The sequence below is a fragment of the Argiope bruennichi genome, chromosome 10 (genome assembly GCF_947563725.1).
Source record: "Argiope bruennichi chromosome 10, qqArgBrue1.1, whole genome shotgun sequence".
Lineage (NCBI taxonomy): Eukaryota > Metazoa > Arthropoda > Arachnida > Araneae > Araneidae > Argiope > Argiope bruennichi.
In genome coordinates this window covers 64,197,902-64,223,559 of record NC_079160.1, presented here as the reverse complement: position 1 = coordinate 64,223,559, position 25,658 = coordinate 64,197,902, and the positions used below count along the sequence as shown (strand labels likewise).

General features: G+C 28.7%; 1 protein-coding gene across 3 annotated transcripts; it reads left to right on the top strand.

Annotated features, from left to right (window-relative positions):
* Positions 1 to 25,113, top strand: LOC129988686 (cytochrome P450 4C1-like). 3 transcript variants are annotated; one of them, XM_056096961.1, is made up of 12 exons: positions 1 to 48; positions 5,445 to 5,670; positions 7,512 to 7,624; positions 9,488 to 9,573; positions 12,112 to 12,302; positions 12,888 to 12,957; positions 16,485 to 16,611; positions 17,954 to 18,142; positions 18,242 to 18,415; positions 21,107 to 21,173; positions 21,512 to 21,691; positions 24,897 to 25,113. In XM_056096961.1, exons 2-12 carry the CDS (start codon positions 5,451 to 5,453, stop codon positions 25,052 to 25,054), a joined length of 1,575 nt encoding a protein of 524 aa, XP_055952936.1. In that variant the 5' UTR covers positions 1 to 48; positions 5,445 to 5,450; the 3' UTR covers positions 25,055 to 25,113. The 3 variants fall into 3 exon arrangements, with proteins under 3 accessions (XP_055952936.1, XP_055952935.1, XP_055952937.1); XM_056096960.1 differs by having other exon boundaries at positions 2 to 36; XM_056096962.1 differs by lacking the exon at positions 21,512 to 21,691 and having other exon boundaries at positions 2 to 36.
* The last annotated feature ends 545 nt before the right edge of the window (positions 25,114 to 25,658 follow it).

Here is a 25,658-nt window from a genome sequence, read left to right as displayed (position 1 = left end):
AGCTTTTAGAAGGCATTCACATTTGCTATGCAAAGAGTAAGTATCTAGGTGAGTTGATCTTCAAAAATAAAATATTTTTTTATTCCTGTGCAATTTGTGATTATCTATAAGGCGAGAAAATGTTTCTTATTGAAATTCTTATTGAATTCTATAGCAATTTGGATTTTTTGACACTCTAATTTTTCTTTTAATTTAATATTAAATTATCATCTATAAGTTAGATTATGTAAATCCGAAATCTAAATTAAACATAGTAAAATGATTTTGAATTTCTGGATTAGTTTGATTAGTTAATTACATCTCTTGCCTCAGTAATTGTAATTAAAGAGCCTTTTAAGGTCTTTACTTCTCACAAGAATTTTATTACAGAAATTGAATACTAAGAAATGAATCAATAAAATGTTCATGACCTTGGGAAAAACTTCGAATTAATTACATGATAAATAAATAATTAAGTTTGAAGTTTGACTGTAAAATTATCCTATTCAAAACTGTCTATAAAATGTTTATTCATTAAAATTAATTAACTTTTTATTGTAATTATTATTATTTAAATTGTTTTATTATGATTGTTAATAATCTGTATTTATTAAAATTAATTGAAATTTATTTATTTATTATATAGTATTTATTAATGCACCTAGATATTAAAAATAAATCTGTATTTCCTCTATACAGTCAAAAAAAAATTATATTCTGTTGTTCTTTGTTACTGTGTTACAGTTTTTTAATTAAATTTTTCAAGCATTAAACTTTTTATGTAGTTATTTAAATTGCAAATTAGTATAGTCTCGTTATCTTCTTATAAATAGTTAATAAATTGAACAAATTAAATCAAATCAAATCCATATTCATAATTTTAACAATAAATAATGTAATATTTAATGTTTTCACCATCATTTTTCAAGCATTAAATTTTTTATGTAGTAATTTAAACTGCAAATTATTCTAGTCTCGTTATCTTCTTATAAATCGTTAATAAATGGAACAAATTAAATCAAATCAAATTCCTATTCATAATTTTAACAATAAATAATGTAATATTTAATGTTTTTACCATCATTTGTCAAGCATTAAATTTTTTATGTAGTTATTTAAACTGCAAATTAGTCTGGTCTCGATATTTTCTTAAAAATCGTTAATAATTGGAACAAATTAAATCAAATCAAATTCCTATTCATAATTTTAACAATAAATAATGTAATATTTAATGTTTTCACCATCATTTTTCAAGCATTAAATTTTTTATGTAGTTATTTAAACTGCAAATTCGTCTGGTCTCGATATTTTCTTAAAAATCGTTAATAATTGGAATAAATTAAATCAAATCAAATTCCTATTCATAATTTTAACAATAAATAATGTAATATTTAGTGTTTTCACCATCATTTTTTCCGTTTGATTTTAATTAATGCAGTAATGGATTAATAAAATTATTCATTTACTTTATTTTTGTATTGACGAAAGATAATTCCGTTACTAAAGCAAACGAAACTAAGCAATTAAATGTTTTAATTAACTGAAATAAATTAAGCAAGTTGAAGACTTGTTTACACATAATTTTTCTTGCAATTCTTACATTCGAATGAAAAAAGCGTTACACGTAAAAACCATTGCATATAAAACATGATATCTTCTGATTTTTTGGAGTGTGCTATTTCACAGGGTTCGTAAATCGAGCCACATAACCCAGAACACAAAAGCCAAAAGAAAAATCCAGACACAGAACCAGAAAACAGAAACTAGAAGAAGAACCTAGACACAGAACTACTGCACAGAAATGAGAAGAAAATCTCAACACACAACCAGAACACAAAAAAACAAAAACAATTACAATATCCATCAAAATCTAAAAATGAAGAAATTAGTTGAAAATAATTTCAGAATATACTGTCTTTATTTCTTAATTAGGCACAGGACATATCTTGGATATAATTTTTTATCCTTCTTGAAATCAGTTGTACATATTTTCTAGATATTTTTGTTTGATTTAAAGAAGACAAAATTAATCAAGTTTCAGTAGTCCAGCTGCAAAAGTTAACACACACTTGAAGGAAAAGTACAAGTGATTTTTAACGCAAAGTTGAACTTATCTGAAATAAACAGCCTTGATATATTTTTTAATAATAAAAAAAAATTGAATAAGAGATGATCGGGCTTTCTATGACTAGTTAGATAACGATCATTAGAAACTGGCCTGTTGGAAACTTCCAAATATAAAAAAACATCGGATGAGCATGCCTTTGGTGATAGTTTAAAAAAAAAATTAAAAAAACCATAAATTTATGTTTAGCCATTTGTGCCTATCTATGTTGACAATAATATTAAACTGCAAAATGTACACCAGTAACGCAATTACTTGGGAATCGATGAGTCCAAATAGTAATTTCTAAATTAATTTCCGCATATTTTTTGGTGTTTTTCAGTTTCTATTCCTCTATAATGGATAGCTATTCATTAGTTTATTTTCAGTGAGATGATTTGATTCTAATTTCGTTACACTAATTTTTTATGATTAATTTGTAAATTTAATAACATTTTATTTAAAACTGCTCTATTTTCTTCATTTCTGATTTATTTATGAAGTGATTTATTTTACAAATCACTTCATGAATAATTGTCATAAATTGTTATCATATAATTAACAGATTCGCAGATAATATATGACAAATTAAACTAATAAAATTAAAAGTGTTAGAATTTATTAATAAATTTAAAATTAAATGTGATAGTTAATAATTGATTGTTGATAATTGATAGTTGGTAATTAATTGATGCGAATAAAATATAATTTGGCAAATTCTTGATACCATTAAATAATAATGATTCTTTCAAATGTTTTAAAAACCTTGCAAAATATTGGTAGGTTACATATATATCAAACAATTTATCTAATAAGATTAAATGAGAGAGCATTTTGATACTTGAAATTCAACAAAATTTTTTAAATCAATTAATGTCATTCAAATCAAATATTTAGAGGATCATTTTTATATTTAGAACAAAACGAGATGAGTATTTTTTTTAGATTTCAAGAAATTTCAGTTGGTTTTTAAAGTCTTCATCTCTTGAAAAGAAATCTCTTTTATAAGAATTGACAACAATTTATTGTTAAAATTATTTTTTTTTTCCAATTTATTAATTTTTACCTGAATTATCTTCCATGTTTCTGTTATAGAATGGAGCTTAAAGTAAACTTTCATAATAAATTCAATATAATAAAGCTTTTATTTGCAAGTTTTAGATTATTCGATTATAAGCTAGTGTAGAGCTAGTATTTAATCAACTAAAAGAGGAATATTTGATTTAAAAATTTGCTCTTATTTAGTATCGACGAATAATTTTTCTGTATTTATAACTTCCTATCATTTTGCTAATTTCCAAAGAGTTTTTCATGAAACGCATTCATTTGCAAATATCATAATTAAATGACTCTTAATAATGATATTCGAATGTTGTCACACTTAAAGAATTACATTCTTAAACTATATTCTTCCCAAATATTTGCACGTAGTTTTTACGGGTATTGCAGCTACCTTTTTTAATGTGCCGTAGATTATATTCGACCCATTTAAATGACTTATCCTAGCGACTCAGAATGTATTCCACAATACCACTGAAGTAGCTATATAATAAGTGTAATAGTTGCTAAAATTTATGATCAATAGAGCCTAAATCCTTTATTAAAATCCCAAATTGGTCTTACCTTTTAGATGTGCAACGCTTTATTAACACATTCACCATATACATACGCGTTTGTCTTTAACTCTTTATTTAAAGTATTTTTATTCTGAGCATCGATTAATGTAGACATTTTCAAAATCAAAATTTTAAACCTTTTAAAATACTTCAAAGCTTCGACCAAAAAAATCCAATCCAAAAAAAAAAAAAAAAAAATTAGCAAGTTTCTTATATCAAAAAATAAAATCAATAAATTAACTTGCGATTTGAATGTGCTCTCTGACTTGACCCTAAATGCCTGTTATTTGGACAATTTTGTTTCTTGGAGCAACACGATTTCCGAAATAGCTTCATGATTTCCATTCCGAAAGCTCCACAATTTCCGAAATTATACATTGCCGATTCTTTCAAAATCTTATTTAAACTTCTTGAGATGTTTCTATTAGAAAAATAGATAAAAATAATTGATTAGTTCTATAGATGGATTGATTTATCAATAACTCAATTCGTAATTCAGTGACTTTCAAGGTCTGATGGCGAGAACTCGCGAGATGGTTGCATTGGTATTTGCATAATTGAGAATTTCCGAAACCCCTTTTGCTTATCCACCCCCTACACACACACACTTCTGTCCAGAGGCTGGCAACTTGCCTAATGATTGCTGTTCTTCATTAAATACTAATAGTTTTCCCTTTTTTTCTGAATTACCAAAAATGATCATTCAATTTCATTGTTATTTGTCATTTCCCTTCCAATCCTATCTATTTAATTGGTTAGATTTTTTGAGAGGGGGGTTATGTTATTGTTTAGGCTTAATAATTATTATCAAAGTTCATGCAGTTTGAATATGTAAAAAAAAATGTAAAGAATTTGAATAGTTAAATTGAATTGACTTTCAGTTGTTCATAATTGAAAAGTTATTTTGCACTTGTTTCTTTCTTGGTTTGTTGAAAACACAGATGCACCTTTTGTCAATAATATTATTCTTAAATACCTTAAAGAAAATTATCATTCTTTTCGTTGCCAATTGCTTCCAAAGAAACTTGTTTCAAATGATTTTTCGACAATTAATTTGCAAATTTGTATAATGTCTCAAAATTCTTGTAATATAATTGTCGATTTTACAAGCATCTCTTAACTCGTCAATGCATCGTATGGCCATTTGGCTACATGATTTTATTTATATTTACAAATTTCACATAAATGTTTCAAATGGTAACAATGAATGCTTGAACATCCTTTGTTAAATGCATTTTGAAAAAAAATATGTAGAAAAGACCGATAGATTATAAGAGCGGTACTAAAATTAGATTCAAACTGGAAACTTGAAAAAATATTACGTAAACAAAAAATATTACGTAAAAACCGATTACGTATTTGTAAATTACAACTCAAAGAATTATGAATACGTAAATTACAACTCAAAGAATTACGTATTCGTAAATTGCAACTCAAAGAATTACGTATTCGTAAATTGCAACTCAAAGAATTACGTATTCGTAAATTACAACTCAAAGAATTGCGTATTCGTAAATTACAACTCAAAGAATCACCTTCAACTGAATGCCTACAAAGTGCAAATTGTGCAAGCTTTACACTTTAATATCATTAATAAAATTCTTTGAGTTGTAATTTACGAATACGTAATCGGTTTTTACGTAATATTTTTTGTTCGAAAATTATGTGGTACGGAAACCCCGACAATAATTAATGAACACCCTGTATTCAAAATTAGTTTCAATTCAACGAACTTCTTTTTATAGATTGAAATGATTCTCCAATTGGATGAATGGCAAAACCTTCGAACAACTGCATTAATTTGTTTGATAATATTAATTATTTACAAATGTCTACAATACACCAGAATTGTTGCAAGAAAGCATGCAATGTTTCGACCATCTTCGGTACCAAGACTTAGCGTATTGCGCTATTTTTCAGTGCTGATTTCTGTTTATAAGCAAAGCACGCCTAACTGCCCAGCACTGGCATGTAAGTACCAATTACTTTACTCCTAATATTATATGAAGTAATTTAATAATTATTATATAAATCATTTTCATCCTCTGTAAGATCTATGTAAAAATATGTAGTCAATTATTCATACAATAATTCTTCCTATATTATTACTTATTAAAGCTATACTATTTCGTAGTGAAATGATAATATGAAATGTTTAATTACCCTGTATATCGCAATGCATTAGCGCACAAAAATTCTCTTTTATTATTAGTAGAAATATGGTTTTAGCTACTAACAAAATTTATATCAAATTACCTATTAGATATTGTCACGTAAATGAGGTGAATGTAGTAAGTCCAGTAGAAATGAACACACTCAAGATCAACTGAAGAGTTTAATACCAATTTAACCGATTGGGAAACTCCTTATATACAGTTGAAGAACCTTCTAGAATTTTAAGGCCCGCAGAAAATTAGGAATTTACATAAATAACATATTAGAAATTTTAATATAAATTTGCATAATTAACATAAGATTGACATAAAGCAAATTGAAATTAAAAACCAATTTTCGACAGTTCGCCGAGCTTGTATTTGAACCCGTAACCTTTCGCTCTGATATGAGATGCGTCGTTCAGCCGACTGAGCCATCGGCACTTAGTCGGTAGGAGCAATTTTCGCTATAATATAACTTGAAGTCACTTAAATACATTTTTCGCCAAATGAAGAAGAGATTCTATCATGGAATGCATATATGGATTGCATATTTTTTGTGTCTTTTCTTGCTTGTTATTGAATTACTTCGCTCATTTCTTATGATAGAAAAAGGAATGGATCTTATTTATGAAAATTAGGTACTTCGTAAATGAAACTCTTTTAGAAAATTAATTTAATGTCAATTAAGTTTTTAACTGATTATTTGTAGGATTTCTTTGCAAAATCCATGCCTTTTTTTTCTCTTCCTTAAATAAAACATCAAAAATATATATTGTTTTTCTATAATTCAGAAATTATCTAGAAAAATTTCCATGAAAACTCTAATGAAATTCTAAGTATTAAACAATCGTATTCTTATTAGTCTCAGATTTCTTAAGTTAGCTGTTTTAAAACAAAAGTAACCTTTTGCAAACTGGAGTATACGATATTAATATCATGATTATTACTAATAGAATGTATTTACAATGATTACTGATGAATGATTAATACTCACAGATTGTATTCACAATTGATCTTTTCTTTAACTGTAAAAAATGTGAATATCTTAAAAATAACAATCATATTAGTATCATTTTCTAAAAAAGAAATATTTTAAAAAAAAATATTTAATACAATAATTTACAAATCAAGACGTTTTTGTGATCGTATATTTTCAGTTGACCATTGAAAGATTTGTGTATCAAATTCTCTCAAAATCATCACATATAAAAAAAAATCACGTTAATAGATCTTTTTAATTCAAAATCGTCTCAAATGAAACAACAACAAAATTCTAGTTAATAGGTCTTTTTAATACAAAATTGTCTCAGATGAAACAAAAACAAAATTTTCGTTAGTAGGTTTCTTTAATTCAAAATCGTCGCAGATAAAACAACAAAATTCATGTCATACTAATAGGCATCAATTTATTTCAATAAAGCATTTACTTAGAACTTTGATTGGGATTTGTTATGGTTCATTTATCATCTTAGTGTTTTTTCATAAAGTTTTACCAAAATTTTAATAACCAATAAAGAATATGTTTTTCAGTTTTCATTTAAATACTGCTCCAACTATTCGAAAATAAAGCAAGAACAAATATGTGCTTAAACAATGAGATAATAAATCATAAAATTGTTTTTCTTCCAAATTTTGTGTTGTCTTTTTATATTCTAGTGGGACTTCAATGGGTTTGGTGTCTATGTCTATTGTATGGACAGAAAGGTCTGCTGGGTGGAACAGTTCTTTATAAGCCTGGAATGATGTTTTATAAACCAGAAACAGTAGAGGTAAGAAAGAAAATAGACAGAAGTGTAAGATTTTCGAAGAGCAAAGATTACGTTGGAATCATTTGGGAAAATGGATATTAATTGTTGTATTAATATCTTATTTCAGAAATTTATTTTTATGAGAGAAAATTATAGAGCTACTTATTTTCACAATTACTTATGAAATTATAAATAATCTACTCCACTAGGAATTAGAGTCATTTCAAATTTATACTGAATGTTTTGCAAGCTTTTATACAAATTTTATTAATCCTTAACTGGGGACGTGCGGTCTGTGTGACCGCTAGCGATGGATTTTCGGTCACCCTTATTCTATTTTTAGCTCAATTGAATGGATTGATCCTGTAGCTTCCTGTTTTGTGACCTTCAATACACGTGCACTTTTTCAACCGATTTCCCCAGATGTTTTTTTAAATAATTCAGTTATTTCTTTTCGCGCAGTCTCTAAGACCGCACCTCCCTGTTAGTGTCCCAGTGATAAACAAGGCTTAGCAGGTGGCGCTAAAACTTGGGCCCCGAAATATCATTCAATTTACTGCTCCTATTACGAAGCAGTACTACAGACACTTTTAAATAAAGCAGAAAATTATTTTAGTGATAAGGATAATTGTACAGAAGAGTTTTTCGATGAAAGTTCGCATTCAACTGATTCTAATATTATGTTCAAACATAATTAATATATAAACATAATTAAAATATATTAACATACGAAGATATATATATATATATATATATATATATATATATATATATATATATATATATATATATATATATATATATATATATATATATATATATATATATATATATATATATATATATATATATATATATATATATATATATATACAGAATTTATAGGTTGATTTTTATACTAGTTCTTAACCTGTATGTTTAAAATGCCCAAGAAAACCGTGCTATGAAAGACACACAAGTCGATAAAAAAAAGGGCCAATTTTACCATTGTCAATTTTTTTATTTTTCATATAATTGTTGAATTTTACATTATATTGTCTTCTGTATACCTTCATATACTGTAAAATTAAATATGATTTAAAAAGTAAAAAGTAATATGTTTTTTTAAGAATGTTATTTATTGTAACATGAAATTTGAGTAGAAAATATATGTTTCAACGCACTTAGTTTTTTCAATGATAATATATTTTGAAAAATTTCTAAAAGATATCTATATATCAAGAAAAATGTCTGCAAAATATATTGGCGGTTTATCATACTAATGCATTCATTAGAAAACTTAATTTGAGTATAAATAAAATGCGGTCTCGTAGACCGCACCTCCCCAGTTAAGTCCCAAAATTTCACCTCCCCAGTTAAGGGTTAATGAAAAGGAATTTATTAAATGGTAGATAGTTTCTAGTTTGTGTAACTGTAAATTTAAAAAAAAATGCTGCAGTTTATATTATTTCATGCAAAAAGGAATGTTTTTTTTTAAATTATAAATTTTTCAGTTTCTAATTAAAGTATTAATAAGGAAACATTAATTTCTAATACCACAAATAAAAGTTTTATGAAAATGATATCCTATAAATCCCTAGCAATAACAAAAAAAATCCTTCACCCATGTCGTATAAATCAACTTTTAAATTGCGAAAAGTTGTAGAAGAGTTCCGATATAATACATTTCATTAGTTACTTTTATTACAAGTTTAGAATCAAATAGTTTTGAAACTAAATCATATTTTTAAAATGGAGTTAATTTTATAAATAATTTAATATCATAATATAATAAATATTTTTAAAAGTAACTCAAATTCCAACAGAAAAATTGCACATTCTGAAATTATTTTGTATGCTTTATATTTTCTTTCATTCAGAATTCTAACAAATCCTATATTGCAGGTTTTATTAAATAATACAGAACTTATTGAGAAAGGCATCTTATATAAGCTTATTGCACCTTGGCTGGGCGCTGGACTCATTACTAGGTTTGTAAACAAAAATAACAAGATTTTGTAACTTTTAAACCAAAGAATGTTTATTCCATTTTAGATAGCTGATAACTATGTTAATTATCACCTTAGAATGTAAGGAAAAATAATGGCAGGTACCTAAATATAAAAGTAAATTTATGAAAAGAAATATATTCTTTTTTTCTAGAATTATAAAGATAAATTATTTATTTTAGTTCAATTTATTAAATTAAAATTCTACTGCTTACTTACAATAATGCATCATACATTTAATAGCTAACTAATTCTTGTTCTTGGAAACATTATGCGAAGATTTTGAAAATCACACAACAAATTACATGAGAGGGTGTTTCCATTGGGATAAGGGATCATGTTGTTTTCAATTTAGCTTGCAGATGTACGAGAAAGCATCATAGAAATGAAAGACTGAAAACAGAACAGCAAAATCAAAATATCCACGCAGATACATTTGAATATAAATTTGAGCATATGGATACTATTTAAATTTAATTCATATGTTCTTTCAAACAATATGCTCTTTCATATATACTATACAATTCTTGTTTTCAGTTCATAATTGCATTAAATATCCACAACTTATTCGAAAAGTAAACGAAAGAGATTTGCTGTAATTAAAAATTTAACGCTTTATATAAGCACTGTTATATATTTTAATAAAATAAAATAATAATTCATAGTAATTAACATAATACTTGAACTGCCCCACTTAAGTAATAAGAAATTTGTCTCAGTACTAGTATATGGCTTAATGTTTAATAGACTTTTACTTTACTTAATTGTAATGGTGTTTATTAGAATTAAATATGTTGTTATCGATATATTATCATATACATTGCTTTGTAGCAACAACCGAATTTGTTAGTTGAATGTTTATGTCTCAAGAGCCATATGTAACATCTTATAAATATTACATAATGTAACTTTAACATGATGCAAATACAAAATAATGTATAATAAATGTAACATTTTATAAATATCATTTAGCTTCATATAGGAATCCAAATCTCATGAGTAAAGATTTACAGCAAAAAAAAAGCAGCATATTTAAGCATGCAATCATAACTTTATAATATTTTCACTGAAATAACTTTTAACCTGTCAATATCTGAGTGCAATATTCTCTTTCCTTCTGACGAATAATGTTTTATAAAGAAAACTTTCAGAATTTGGAGCAATTAAATTATATTTCCTGTACAACTATTGGAAATGATTTCAGGTAAAAGAAAAAAAAATATCATGTCTGTAGCTGTTTTTTATTTTAATAAAAACTAATAATAAAACTAAATTGTGTTTTTAATTTTTAATTTAAATTCTTTAAGATAAAACATAAGGTAGAAGTAAAAAGCATACAAAGACCGGGTCATTGTTTAAGTTAAGAAACAATGAAAGCTCGTTTCAATAAATAAACTATTAAACTATTTAAACCCAATTTAAACAACACTTTTTGGTTCTCTGATTCACACAAGCACATAATAAATGTCGCAAGAACGACATTTAAAGCATTTTAAATGTCTTCTTTTTATATGTTTTCTCTTAAATGATGTACAAGCGTACTCCTGCGTCCTGGCATATGGGTAGCGCGTCCTGGGTTCGAGTCCCGGTTCGGGCATGGTTGTTCTACCTCTGTTCTATCTGTGAGTTGTGTGAATGTACCCTTCTGTAAAATGGGGTTGTGCAAGCGAATGAGTGATGCGTATGTGGCGAAGTCGTACTCTTGGCCCTAGTTGGAGCTACTAAAACAAGAGGCGCACCCCCCTGTCGGTTTAAGTCGCTGTCTTCATAACAACGGGGTTGTCTAAGTGCCATAAGCAACAGCAACAACAAACAGTATTCGTTGCAGTCACTTACAGTTAAATCTTACGAGCAGTATTCGTTATTTTTTAACCAAAATAACATTTTATTGGCTTTATTTATTTATTTTGCTTTTGGCATATTTCTCTTCTACTTAAGAGGACGATAATGTTTATAACTCACTTTAATATTCTTCTTCTAGTTCAATGAATCATATGGTCTAATTTAAGAAACTGTCTGAGGGCCAATCTGAATAAATTTAGCGAAACAATAAAGTCAACATTATATAATCTTAAAATATCAACATTATAGTAGATTGTGACTATAATGTTTTCTCTGAATACATGGCCACATATTTCGCCATTCTTTTTAAAACTGCGTAATGACTATTAATCCATTTATAACATATTTAATTTTTGATATATAAATCCCTGCATTTGTTCTTCAAATGCAACCACATCATTCTGTAATAATTCATTCCTTAAATTACATTTAGATCGTTGGAATATAAATTGTCTACTTTACGGTACAAGTAATTAATAAAATTAAACTGAAAATACTGATCCAATTTGGAAGACGGTTCAAACTAAGAAATTCTTTCTTCTAGTTTAAATATAGCAAATATAATTTATATGAAGCGCACACTGAATTTTTATATCAATAGTCTCATTTTTTTTTCCAAGTGACTTCAGATTAAAAATAAAACTTATTTGCAAAGTAATCGAGAATTAATTTTTCCAGTGGAGGCGAAAAATGGCGGAAACATCGGAAGATGCTAACACCAACATTCCATTTTTCCATTCTGGAGAATTTCATTCCTGTGTTCCAAGAGCAGTCCGAAATTTTGGTTTCAAAATTACAGCTCTGTATTCAGGAACCATGGATAGATGCTCTGCCACTTATATCTGCTTGCACATTAGATGCCTTATGCCGTGAGTATCCAGTAAAATAATGTCTTTTTTTGAAAAGTTCTTAATTTATCTCTAAATTTTACATTGATTATAATATTCTCTTTTTTAAAGTTGTGAGGATAAAAATGGTGTATAATTTTTCTCTTCCCTGGAATTTACTTATTTTTAGCTTGAATTTCCTTTAAAGTTCTTAATGAATAGCTAAGGAATAATTCTTATTCTTTTACAACTGATTCAATATTTTTAGCCTTTATTTACCTTGACGTGTTTCATACATATAAAGTTGAAGTTTTAGTATAAGTTCAAAATTATACTTATTTCTTGATGTAATTACTACTTACTTGATGCTGTTTCTACTCATTTCTTGAGTTTTGAAATTTCCTAAATATGTGTTTCCGATGGCGATGTACTTTCTCAATATTTTCAGAAATTCATTATCAGCTACTTTAAGAATTCAATTCAAATTAAATTGCAGGTTTACGTCATTAACTATACGTGAATTTGAAAACCTTTATTCATGATTCCATAATATTTATAATAATAAATTAGAAATAAATGTCTTTATTACATTTACTAAATAATATCATTGTTTATTACATATTTCAGAGACTGCTATGGGAATTTCCATTAATGCTCAAAACGATGAAAACTGTGAATATTGTAAAGCAATTCATGAGTAAGTTTCGCAAAATTTTATAAATTCTCTAGTTGATTTATTATATACAACTTCCTTGAAAATATATTACATATTAAAAATTCTTATTGTTGATTTTCTTAAAACTATGAAATAACAATTTTATTGTTTATTTGTTGCCCTTGGCAACCAGTTAATTTGCCGGGGATATTCGTTTTATTTAAGTTCATTTAAATCATTTAGATATAACTTCATGTCCGTGTCCTGTGACAGAAATTAAAGCTGTATTATCTAAATTATCTTACATTTCTGCTCTTTCTGTACATGAACATCTCTAATGGACAGCAGTCTTAGGATACCATAGTGCTAATAAAAACGTAAATGCCCAGTTCGTTTATCTTCTAACTGTTTGTTGTGTTGTAATTTCGCCTTTTTTATTTATTTTGAAAACTACACAGATATTATACATAAATTTCCTTTATCTTTCAAAATTGGAAGAAAACCACACAGTTAAATATTTAGCGGTTTATATTTTAGATTAACAATGTTATTTATTGTTGAAAATTAAACAGAAAATTATTTTTAAAACATTGCCAAACTTTGACAAACATTTGCTCGGCTATTAAGTTGATAATTTTAAAGAAAAACATATTGAAGTAGTGAAACTAGTTGATCAGTGGGGTGGCATCAAATGCTCCAAATGCAAGTTGAGTGCTGAAATGCGCTTCAAAATAAAGAAGTGATTAATTGAAGTGAGTATAACTATTAAATGGTAAGTCTGTGTTTTATAAAAAAGTTATGATTTTCACAATGATGTATCTTGCATCATTTTATAGTATAAATTCTAAAGTTAAAATCCATAACTGGAAAATTATAGAATGTGAAATCAAATATTCAGTTAAAAATTATGTACCAATTATTCAAAATGGAGGGGGGGGGAGGAAACTCAGCGAAAAATAATAAGCAGGGGAAAAAAATGTAAACTTGAATTTTTACAATATTCTCTTGTTTTTTAACGCTTATTCGAACCCTTTTTACATTCCAAAATGTGTCTGAAATTAAAAGCTCTGTTACAATTCATATCTTCGTATTCGCAAACTCGTCTGACTTTCAAATAAATCTCATTCTGTGTCACAGGCGTCACACAAGCATCAATCATATGTGTACTATCGGCATCAAAAGTCATGCAATGTTATCGAAGAATATATACAGGGTGTTTCATAAATGATGGGAGTAACTTTAAGGGGTGATAGTACACATCAAAGCGAGTAATAGTAAATAGGAAACCAAGTGTCCCAAACGTCTTCTGAAGGAGATAGGCGCCATCACAGTTTAGGGCCCTAAATTTCAAATGATGATAAAAAACGAAAAAATGGATCGATTTCTTTGCGGTTTTCGCTAAAATCATTCTTTAAATTAGTATTTTCTTAAAAAAAAATTTTTAAGACAAAGTTTAAAAAATGCCGATAGAGGGAGCTCTAGATTTTGGAGTACCAAACAACTACTTTTTACCAGCATTTTTTTTTATTTTGTTAAATGTTTACTAAAGCTTAGACTTTAAATTAAATTTTGAGCGCAAAATTGAAACCATCGGGAGCGGTTAAGTGGCGCAAATTTAATCACTTTCAGGGGGTTAAATTTTAAACGCTTGTATCTAATGAGCAAAATAATAAATGATGAAGCAAACTTTAATAGGAGATAGTAAAACACCAAAACAAACAACATTCATCAAAGAAATCATAGTCGTAATTTTAGCCTGAAGGTGATATAGGGCGCTGAAAGAAATTTCGTTTTAAGAGACAAAAAAGGAAACAAAGGACATTTACGTTATAAAAAAAAAGTTTAATTATAAATGATTACAATAGCTGTTCGAAACACTGACCATTAGAGGCGATGCATGCGGTACAACGGCGAAGAAGGAATTCACGAACCCTTTGAAACACGCCAGGAGTATCGCGCACCTCCCCTGCAGCGGCCGAAAATCTGGCGACGAGTTCTTCTGCAGATTCGATAGGAGTCTCATACATAAGACTCTTCAGGTGCCCCCACAAAAAGAAAAACAGGCATTAAAGATCGGGCGATCGCGCTGGCCAAGGGACAGGACCACCTCGCCCAATCCATTGATTTGGAAAGGTTGCGTTTAGATAATTTCGCACCTCTGGCGCATAATGAGCTGGTGCTCCATCCTGCTGGAACCACATTACTCGCCGGATACGAGAGGGAACATTTGTCATCATTTCTGGCAGCAACTGTTACAGAAAGGTAAGATATTTCTTTCCATCCAGGCGTTCTGGCAGAAGATAAAGTCCAAGTAGATGGTCATTAGATACAAGCGTTTAAAATTTAACCCCCTGAATGCGGTTAAATTTGCGCCACTTAACCGCTCCCGATGATTTCAATTTTGCGCTCAAAACTTAAGTTAAAGTCTAAGCTTTAGTAAACATTTAACAAAATAAAAAAAAATATTGGTAAAAAGTAGTTGTTCGGTACACCAAAGTCTAGAATGCCCTCTATCGACATTTTTTAAACTTTGTCTTTAATTTTTTTTAAAGAAAATACTAATTTAAAGAATGATTTTAGCGAAAACCGCAAATGAATCGATCCATTTTTCCGTTTTTTATCATAATTTGAAATTTAGGGCCCTAAACTTTGATGGCGCCTATCTCCTTCGGAAGACGTTTGGGACACTTGGTTTCCTATTTACTATTACTCGTCTTGATGTGTACTATCACTCCTTAAAGTTACTCCCATCATTTATGAAACACCCTGTATACCGTCTCTTTGAAATAAATTTGCAATCATAATTCTAACTGGACGAAAAAATTCCATTTGTAGTATATTGCCTATCTGTAACTCGAGTGCAACCAACAAATATTTTTTGGTAGTTATAACAAAGTTCTGTAAGTAAGTGTTTTTTTTATTCCAAATTTACGATGCCATATAGAGAGAATTGTACACGACCGTATTAGTTTTTTCACACATTCTCTGGGGTGGCAGTATCGAAAAATTCTGTCAAACGGTATTTGCTCACGTTCAAAGACATTCTTTGAAATCATTTTTTTAATTGTATACACTGCTCTTTCATACAGTTTTAATATAAGCTCTGGAAGTTATTTATAATGACACTTAATAGTATATATCTACCAAGTTTGCACCTATTTTACTGTACTTAATATTGAGGACCGCACTGGTCAGGAGGCAAGGTCTCAACTTCGGAACCGGTGGGTTTTAAGTTTGAGACCAGATTCTACCTTCTTGTAAGAGGGTATGATGCACATTAAATCCGTCGGGCCCAAACGTCCTCCCGCTGGTGGGCTGTAGAAGCTTGGAGAGAGGACTGCCAGCTCAGTCATCTGACCGCGGTTCAAAATTGTCACTTAACCTCGTCAAAATTATGAGGTTAAGTTACAATATGTAACTAAACTACATATTATAACTTAAGTTATCTGATCGGCTGTGTTTTCAGTCTCACATTTTTCTCACAATTTATAAAAATTCATTTGAAAATGCTTTCATGAACGATGTTTACTTGTTCTTATTACTTAAATATATAATTATTATTTCATTAGAATTGGAGAGAGTTTCATGTTCCGGGCTCCGCGGCCATGGTTATATCCTGACATCATCTTCAACTTGACTTCACACGGGAGAAAGTTCAACACTAACATTCAAATTGTTCATGGGTTAAGTGAGCAGGTAGTCCAACCATACTTACTCTTATTATTGAATTATAATATTTTAATTTATTCACTGAATTTTTGAATTAAAATAAAATGTATTGACGACTTTCTACTTAAAATTATCAAATATAACCATAAAAATGATTAATTTACTTAAAATATTTAATTTTTCGACTTGTTCAAATCTAACTATACGTATATTTCAACTCTAAAATGTGGATGAAACTAACAATCTTAATTTTTTATTTATTTATTTATTTCTAATATTTGCTACAAGTCAATTCAAATAGATCATTGAAAGTATGTAAGCTTGAATACGCGCTGAAGATGATATGTCGAAGATAGGGGGCATTTCCCTAGCGAAGTATTTTTGCACTGTTGGTGAGTATATACCCTGTACTACTGTTTGCAAAAAAAAAAAAAAAAGTTTTTATGCAAGAAAATGAGAGGAACAGTTTTCTTGACTATTCTCTCGCTTACTCCCATCTAGCCAATCTTTAATTTTATAAAATTTCGGATAAGCAATTCCATATCACTGTTACGAATATTTCTTCAAGACAATACAAATTATTTTCTTCATAAACTACTAACTTCACAAGAAACTCGCTGGATTTCGTTGAAATAAATATGCTCTGTTTTTCCTCGCGAGCTACTGATCGCTCACACTCCACATGAACGTCAACTGTTCTTGACTGCCAAGCAAATAAGAAATATTTTATGCAGAACTTTCAATACAACGATAATGCGCTGTCATCTGGGGTTAGGAAGGGGAAATAATTTCAACATGATATATCTATATAAAACACAAAATATAAGCTATTTTTAAATTGATTTTTACAATTTTAAATAATACTACTTCAAAGAAAGAACTGAAATTACAAGTTATCATTACCTAGAATTTCTTAGTATATCAACCTAAACTATAGAAAGAGAATTTAAATTATCTACGCAATAATTACAAATCACACAAATGAAAATATATTTATCACTATTGAATAATACGCTATAACGTAATTTATATACCTCTTGTCAGACAAAAGTTTTCTCATATGTATTGGAAAAAGCAAAAGGGGAGAGGGGTTATAGAACTCCCTACTTTGAGAAGTGATGTCAAAACAATATTTTCATGCAGCCTTTGTGAAATAAAAATTATGTACTCCAAATATCGATTGCAATCGCTCGCTATGGCAGTGGTAAAAATGTGTCGCAATATTTGTATCAGTTATTACTAAACAATGTTGCCATTGTCATATTATCTGTAATAAATAAGAATTTAGAGAATGTAGACTGAAGAATTATGTGACATATTAAATCTCTTTTTATGACATTACATTAGAATTATTGCCATTGCTCCATAGGTAATAAAAGACAAGAAAATTGAAATGACAACAGGTGTTAATGGGAATTCGAAATCAGAGAAAGAAACGGAAGGAAGCTATTTTCAAAAGAGAAAACCATTTTTAGAGTTACTTTTGGAATATCATCTGAAAGATCCGACATTTACAGAAAGATATATAAGAGAAGAAGTGGATACTTTCATGTTTGCGGTAAAAAAAAAAAAAAAAAAAAAAATCAACTATCTTTCATCTTATTGCTAATTATTAGATATAAGCTATTTCTGAAGAAAAACTTTATATTTTTCACAGGGTCATGATACTACAGCCGCAACAATAAGTTGGACCTTATATTGTTTAGGAGTTCACCAAGAAATTCAGAAAAAAGTTCACGAAGAACTAGATATGATATTTAAAATGGAGGAGAACAATAGCATATCACGCGAAACTTTGACACGAATGAAATATCTTGAATGCGTCATCAAGGTAATTTAATCTATGAATTATCAAATGCTTCGATTATTGGTTAAAGAAAATAATTGGCTATTCTTATCTCAACTCACATTCCCTTCCCCTTAAGCTGATATGCAGGATGTCTTCTGTAATTGCCACCCAGTATTTAATTTCTAAGTCGTTTAATGGCATAAAAAGTTATTTTTTATGTTGCCAAAAGCTGAAACTGTTTAAATTATAAAACTTTGAATACTACTGCTTTAGACGATTTTAGACTAATTCAATGACAATTACATTAAGATTCGCTAATTAATGCATGATACTTAATTGAAGGAAATTCAAGGCATTTTTACGTAATGAGGTTTAGTCAATTTTTTTTAAATGTAAGTGGATCAAAAATTATTGTATATGACTAATAAGACTAGATTACTATTATAAAAATTCAGATTTTCTAACTACTTTGTCCATATATTGTTTGGTTCAATTAACATAAAATATAATTTTTTGCATTTGAAAATGTATGTCTATCTGTAGCATTGAGAAATTTGCTATTAAACCACGATAAGAATGAAATCTGTGCCGAAATATCTATAGTTTCATATTTTTTCTCGTATTTTATTCTTTATTTTCAAACAAATTTAACCCCTTTATTTAATAAATGAATGTAATTTATCATGTTCAACATTGGCGTTATTCTATGTTCAATGGACGCATAAAGAAAGAGAATAATTTAGGAAATGTCGTAGAATTTTACCTACTGATTAAATTATTATCCAACTTTGAAAAAAAAACCTGCACCTTTTTTGGTTTAAAAAAATCTATAAGAATAATGTAGTGTAGGTATAACAGCACTACATAATTTTATAAAAAGTATTGCTGCAGGGCTGCTGTTGGAGGATTTCATTGTTTTTATCCAAACGATTTCAATATCTCCAGTTACTTATAAATGAGGCGTAAATAGTTTAGAGATCCAAGCAGCTGATTTTCAAAAAACACTTGAATGTATGATAATTAATATTTGGCTTTAAAAGTAAAGCTAAGGAAATCCCACACACCGGATACAATTAATACAATAAAATACAATTTTTAATACAATAAAAATTAAAAATTGGAAAAAATAATTAATTTAGAAAAATAATTACTCCCAGCAATAAACAATTTTGGAAAAAAAATGCATCTGACGTGGTAATGGAAGACTTCTGTTTACTGTCTGCGCATAATGGTGGAAAAAGGTTTTTTCTCACATAATTCATATATATTAGAATATGAATATTTATTTTTAATGTATGAATTCTAATTCATATAAATAACTTCTGTCTTGCTTGAAATATATGTATCAGATGTATTATTTTTATAAAATGTAATACATTTGTCCTATATATATATATATATATATATATATATATATATATATATATATATATATATATATATATATATATATATATATATATATATATATATATATATATATACATATATATATATATATATATATATATATATATATATATATATATATATATATATATATATATATATATATATATATATATATATATATATCCGGGTGAACCTGAATTAACTAGGGAAAACGCGTTTTAAATGACAGCGCTAGACAGAACCCAAATTATTCTTGTTTTGACTGATTTTTTAGACAATGTTATTTAATCCAAAATTATTGTATTAAAATTTACTTACTGATATAGTGTTTAAGAAAAGAGCCTATCATAGATTTCCTATGAATAATCTTCAATTCTAGACAATACGTGAATAACTGTTCTATAACAGAATTCATAAGCCTCTTTCATTATCAGATTGCAATATAAGAGCAGCCACTAATATCGAAAAGATATCAAGCACTTGCAAAACAACCTCTTCCATTCCATTGCTCTGAAGTGCTCGTAGTGACACAAGCTTTCTTAAATGTTCCTGGTAAACCATAATAAACCTAAATTCATTATCTGCCTGAGATTGAATATCAATACAATGAACTTGGCAGCGTCTATTCATTTCTGAGTGAATAATTGGTTTAGAAACCATACCTTTTCTTTTTTTTATTTTTATACATTCTGTTGACATGTTTCATACATCGATGATAAAAAAATCTTGCATTATCTCAGTTGTGATGTTAGCAAATGTTCTTTAAGTTTCCATTTTAAGTCTGTCTCTATCCCTTTGTCCTATGACCACATATTCAGTGAGCTCATTTGAAGAATCCAACTTTTTTACACCATTGATTTCAAGAATGCCAATCTTTCTTACTCTGTGGAAATGAAATGAAGTCTTGCTAACGGCAGATTTTGCTTCTTCAACCTCAGATAAGAAAGTGTTATATTCATCATGTGTTATAGTTTTAAATATATTCTTTTTTTTTTTTATGTAAAAAACTGTAATTGTCCGAAAGAATTATTTTTCCAATTTCTGGCGCAAAAAGCATTAACATTTTCTTCACACGTCGTAAATAAATGAACAGCACAAATATGTTCCAGCACGAATAAAACTAGTACACTGCTCTTGCTTTGAAAATTTCACAAGCAAGAAAAGTAGATGACTCATATGTTTTTAATTGGACAACACCTGCAATAACTAGAGAAAAGCGCTGTCAGTTAGAACGCATTTTCCCTAGTTAATTCGCATTTTAACTAATTTCGGGTTTTCGATGTAACATATTCATGGATACAGGTATTCTTAAATATATTAAATACTCTCTATTTTAAACAGGAAACAATGCGACTGTATCCAACCGTTCCACTCATCTTAAGGGAAAACAAACAACCTTTTAAAGTTTGTAAGTATATTTATTTTTCTTATTAACACATTTTTTGTTTGTTTCAAATTCTTTGCTTCTTTGTTTGAAGCGTGTTTTGCAAACAAGGAGATATTCTATGACGATTATATTCTGTGTGTTTGCGTGGTGAAATGTATGTGCGTGATAGGGGAGAATGATTCTATTTGGCAATGTGTGAGTTAACAATTCTCTTTATGAAATGCTATATAAAACTCTATTTTAAGAAAAATAATAATTTTAATAACATCAAGTAATATTTTTATATTCACTTAATTGGATATTCCATTTTTGAAAACGCTTTATAGAGTTTACAGTGCTAATATATTTTATAATTTTAGTGGGTCATAACATATATACTGGTACAATGTGCGGTATTTTTATTTTTGGATTGCATCGGGATCCTGTGTCATTTCCCAATCCAGAAATATTCGATCCAGATCGTTTCCTACCAGAAAACAGTAGAAATAGGCATCCTTATGCTTTTGTTGCCTTTTCTGCTGGACCTCGGAACTGTATAGGTAAGATTTACAATTTATTTTGCAGTGAGCTTAGACTTTACTAATTACTATAAAAACTATTTTCCAGGATGCTATTGCAATTTGATGATGCAATTTTAATATTCCTTTAAATGATAACAATGTCCTTTTTTTATCGCATATATTTTTCTATCCACTTTCAAATCACGTATGTCATTCAAATAAATCAGAAATGGTTTTCGCACTTTAAGCTACATTACTGGTCAAAAATATTGCATGATGGAAAAATTTCGTGTTTTTTTTAAAGGAAAAGCCCCCCAAAAGTAATATTTTTTCATTTAAAGTGATATATTTTTATGCCAATATAATAAGTTAGGCAAGGAAAGGCAAGAAATATTAAAGATATTGAACAAAAAAAGTTATTTAATTTCAAAAAGAATAAAATCCAAACAAAATGTACAGGTTATTAGCATTGGAATCCATTTTGGTTCCCGAAATAAATTGAAGTAAAGAAAGAATGTCAAATTCTTTTGATCAAAAAAGATAATAAAAGTTAACTGAAAAGCCTTTAATATTTGGTTGGGCCGTCTCTGGCATCCATCACAGCAGTCACTCTGTTAGGCAAGGAATCCGCAAGGTTTTGCAACACTTCTTTCGATATTTCTGAGTGCCAAACTTTAATTATTGTTTCCAAAAGTTCTTCTTTTGCTCTGGAATGATTCTCAGTTATTTCGTTCCCATTATACTCCATAAATTCTCAAAGAGGCTTAAACCTGGCCTTTATTCTGGTCATGTGAGAACATTAATACCATGTTTTGCAAATGCAGCCTCAACCTAAAATAATGAATGTTTTGATATAAACTGAGATGAAATTTAAAATTAATTGTAAAGTTTGTTTTATCTTTTTCGATGTATGGCAGAGTGCTAACTCTTGCTGCGATAAATATTTTTTACCTAGAGAACATCTCGCGTGCACTATGAAGCAATTGAAACTTCAGCACACCAACATACTTGTCACCATTCATGGTTCCCTGTACAAAATAAAATCGTTCCATTTGACTGATATGACATGCACCCCCACACCATCAATCTCTCAAGGTGTTTTTATGTACAATCCAGATATTCCGGCTGCATGCTCTCCTTTGCTATACGCCAAACGTGGGCAGGATCGTCAGATATTAAAGAAAAGCGACTATCGTCGCTAAATATAACTTGTCTCCATTTCGAAAAACGCCAATTTTTGTGCACCTTGGCCCACCCCAATAACTTTTTCATCATTGCTTTCGTCGGTGCTGGTTTTTTTCTAAATACTTGTGCCTTGTAACCAGCTTCACAGAACCTGATTCGAACTGTTCTTTGACTCGAAATGACAGACGTGGATTCATTCCATTCTCTTGCAGTGTAGTAGAGCTCGCAAATATATTTTTACGGTATAATCGTGTAAATGTAGTATCAGCACGTTTAAAGGATAACCTCAGACGACCACTTCTAGGCCTTTTATCTACGGTTCCTTTGATTTTGAATCTCTTTATGAGGCGTGAAACAGTCGACTCAATGCAGACGTACCGATGAGCAATCCTAACATTTGAATTGTTTTCTTAGTGTATTAAAATAACAGCCTGACACTTCTAAAGAGTTGAGTCACACATTTTAAAAAGGAATGAACAGTTTAAATTGAAAAGCAATGCAAAGCTGAGCTGTCGAACGCAGTTCGACAGCGCAACAAACGGAATGAAATCCTTCGCACTCTTAGCGATTTTATAATAAATTGCCGGGATGGCACAATCGTTGCAGAAAGATTGCTTCACAATGGATGACGCAATAGCTTGAAACTTTTCCACCACATTTATACTAGAAAATGCTACTTTAAATGAAGAAAAAAATACTTTTTGGGGCTTATTCTTGAAAAAACAGGAAATTTTTCAAACTTGCAAAACTTTTGGATAATAGTGTATTTTTAAGGACCTTTGAAAAATATGGATTATGGAATTTCTGGTTGTTGTCCTGGAGATATTTCCGATTTGTGTCGTACAATTCATCAGTAGTTCAGAATTTTTCAAAAAAATATTAGCTGCTTTAAATAAGCTGATAAGAGATAGAAGTTTCATACATATTCTCTTCTGATATCCCTTCGACCATTGGGAAAATGATAAACAAGTTCACTAATGGCTTACCCGATACTTTTCTATTAGTTCTTACTTCACTCCGACGTTTTGAGGATTTTCACGAAACAAAACTGTCACTGTTGGCTTGTCTTGTTCTTTCCGTTATGCTCCTATATCTTTTCATCCTCTTGATAAATTACCTAAACAAAGGTGTTATTAATAGCTCCCTGACAATTCTTTTTCTGCTCATATTTCTCTGTGGCCATCTTAAGAAGTACTAACAAAAGTGCTGCTTATGGCTTGCTTATCCGACACTTTTCTCTCTGTTTCTATTTCAATTCGATATCTAGAGAATCTTCATTAAACAAAAATGTCATTATTAACTTGTCTGGCACTTTCTCTTATGCTCCTATATCTTTTCAATGTTTTATTCAAATGCCTCAACAAAGATGTTATTAATGTCTTCTCGACATTTCTTTTTTCTGTTCATTTTTTCCTCTAACCTTCTGACGAAATACTGAAAAAGGTGGCACGGATGATTTATCTGACAATTGCTCTTCTCACACTATTTCTGTGATTTCTTGATAAATTAGAAACAAAAATGTTATTAGTTGGTTATCTGACATTTCCTTCTATGTTCTTAGTTTCCTCTGACTTCTTGATAAAATATTAATCAAAATTGTAAATAATAATTTGCTTTGTTATCATTAAAAATACAACATTTTTTTTCATTCTTCCTTATCTTACCATATATATTTAAGCAGTATTCTTGTGCTCAAGACATAGTTAAACATTTTTATACTTTTTTATTCATTTTTACTAAGTTTATTCAATATTCTTGTACTTAAGACATTGTCGAAATTTCATTCTTCTTATTGTTGTCACTGTGATATCCTCTTGTTATTTAATGAAGTCCACTTTTTATCCTTACCGTGTTGAATTATTCAGTATTCAGTTCAAGACATAATCACATAGTTTCATTGTTTACAATGTAATATTTCTTTTTTTTTTTAAATTGAATCCTCTTACAGCTGTACCAAACCGTATACAAGCCACATGAGCTATACAAACGGAAGGTTTGCTGCTACGTTAAAATATTAAATATCTTCGTATTACTGACTGCACGCTGCTTTCATTTACAGGTCAGAAATTCGCAATGATGGAAATGAAAATAATTTTATCAAGCATTCTCAGACGCTTCCGTGTCTCTTCTTTGGACGGCAGAGAAAAAGTGATTATCTACCCTAGTCTTGTTACTCGAAGTGTTAAACCTTTGAGACTGAAGTTTGAGTCCAGGTGATTGTGAAGTTGTCACATTTTTGATTTATGAGGCTGAATTTTTAAAAGCTGTACTCTGAATTCTACATCTGGATGGCAAGGAAAAGAAATAAAAAATACTTTCTTGATTTAAAGTGTCCTGTTTTAAATTATAAAAATATTATTAATTAAACATTGTTAGTTAATGAATTCGACTTATTAGTAAAATCATAAGATTCAAAAGCAGGAAAAATGTAAGCATCATTGTTCCTCGTAATTTCTTTACAAATGGCTGGATTCTCAAAAATAATTGTCTTTTAAAAAATAATGCACAAATTTCGATTTATTAAATATATTTGTTCCAAGAACTTCACACAAATGACAATACTGTTCAAAAGACAAAGACTGAAATATAGCTACTCTAGGAAAAAAAAAAAACATTATTTTTATCAATAGCTTCGCTATATAGCTGTCAATATAGTTATCTATAAAATAATAATAAAAAGATAATAAAATTTCTATAAAAACAAGATTATCTAAAGTAACACTGTTTTGGACAAAAATAAATTGAGGAGATTCTTATATTTCAATGAGATGATAAATAAATATACTTGAAATAAATGTTCTAATAATTTTTCTTTTATATA

What these genes read in the sequence shown, in the direction of transcription:
- LOC129988686 (XM_056096960.1), top strand. An exon ending in TAACTGCCCAGCACTGGCAT is followed by an intron (nt 5,671 to 7,511) that starts GTAAGTACCAAT and finishes TTTATATTCTAG; the next exon opens with TGGGACTTCAATGGGTTTGG. An exon ending in GGCGCTGGACTCATTACTAG is followed by an intron (nt 9,574 to 12,111) that starts GTTTGTAAACAA and finishes TAATTTTTCCAG; the next exon opens with TGGAGGCGAAAAATGGCGGA.